Raw genomic sequence first — 1,462 nt, 5'->3', positions numbered from 1 at the left:
GCTTAACGAAATGACTGGCATATCGCTGAGGCGGCTCTTCCTACATAGACCAATCACATCAATTCAAGCGCAGACGGGGGAATAACGCCTTGACAACAGTAACAACGACCGTCGAAACAACCCCAGACCCACTTCATACCAGGATCCCTCGGACTCTCATCATGTTATTTGCCTTCTTACCTCTTATTGGAGTACGATGATGGCTCCGTGTTAGGCTAACTATATTTCGCAACAAACAGCACAGTCCGTAATCTGGCATGTGGCATTCACGCCGCGCTGGCGGCTAGTAAATGACCTAGGGTTATACCGGTTATATGACGTTACCCTTGTCTGCACATCGCCAGTGCACCGCTAATTGAGCTTCGTTATGATTGCTGTTTAAATACAAAGCAGTCGGTCGTCCCCGTGTAAGAAATACCATAGAAGGCTTTTGTTTGCCGCAGGTCTCTCTTCATCGGTCGTTTGAACTACACTTTGGCAAACTTTTTGGACGACTGCGGTCAGCCACAATCATCAAAATGCCCAATCAAATTAACAGTGGGAATGATGTTGAAATCAGAGAGCCAGACGAGAACGTCTATACGCGGCAGCCTTGGAAACCGTCTAGGCACCAAATGGTCGTCATCGTAACCCTATCGATCATGTCTTTTGTCATCGCTTTAGACGCCACCGTCATCGTCACCTCCCTCTCGGTAAAGTCTCACTCCTCGGGAAGCTGGTATCGGGAGAAATAAAAATCAAAAGACTGACCAATACTCTGAACCAGTCCGTTATACAAGACATTGGCGGAACATCTACACAGGCTTTCTGGGTAGGCACTGCGTACTTGATCTCATGCGCTACTGTCATGCCGTTGCTGGCATCGCTCAGTGACATCTTCGGGCGGCCTGTCATTTTGATCGGCAGCTTGGTGATTTTTACCACTGGTACAATTTTGTGCTGCGTTGCTGAAAGTATTGGACCCTTGCTTGGCGGCCGTGTGGTCCAGGGCATCGGCGCTGGCGGGATGTATGTGCTCAGCTTGGTGGTCTTCACCGACATTGTGCCCCTTCTCCACAGGCCCAAGTATTATGGCATTATGTGAGTATCATCCTTTCAGTAGACGACCCTCAGAAGAGACGTACTAAGAAACGAGACAGACAGCTAGCGTGGGCAGTTGGTTCGCTTGTTGGTCCCGTCATCGGGGGCGCCATCGCCGAGCACACCACGTGGCGGTGGATCTTCTACATCAACTTCCCCATCTGTGCATACTCCCTCATCGCCGTGCCCGTTCTTTTAACCCTGAAGCCTCCTACACGCACGTTTGCCGAAAAGCTTCAACTTGTCGACTGGCTGGGCGGTTTTCTCTTCATCGGCTCTATGGTGACGTTCCTGGTCGGTCTCTCCTGGGGTGGCAATGACTTTCCTTGGCGCAGTGCACAGACTCTCGTGCCGGTTTTCATTGGCGCCGCCGGATTGATGA

General features: G+C 50.9%; 1 protein-coding gene across 1 annotated transcript; it reads left to right on the top strand.

The window, feature by feature from the left end:
• Positions 1-614: 614 nt before the first annotated feature.
• On the top strand, positions 615-1,462 carry CABS01_17173 (major facilitator superfamily transporter; the record flags this gene model as incomplete). The annotated part of the gene is made up of 3 exons (XM_060550500.1): positions 615-692; positions 767-1,080; positions 1,140-1,462. Coding segments are annotated over 3 exons (715 nt in total), but the record flags the coding sequence as incomplete, so codon positions are not given.

The sequence above is a fragment of the Colletotrichum abscissum genome, assembly GCF_030869225.1.
Source record: "Colletotrichum abscissum strain IMI 504890 chromosome Unknown Scaffold_415.1, whole genome shotgun sequence".
NCBI lineage: Eukaryota > Fungi > Ascomycota > Sordariomycetes > Glomerellales > Glomerellaceae > Colletotrichum > Colletotrichum abscissum.
Note: the sequence above shows the minus strand (reverse complement) of the source record. Positions and strands in the feature narration are given on the sequence as shown.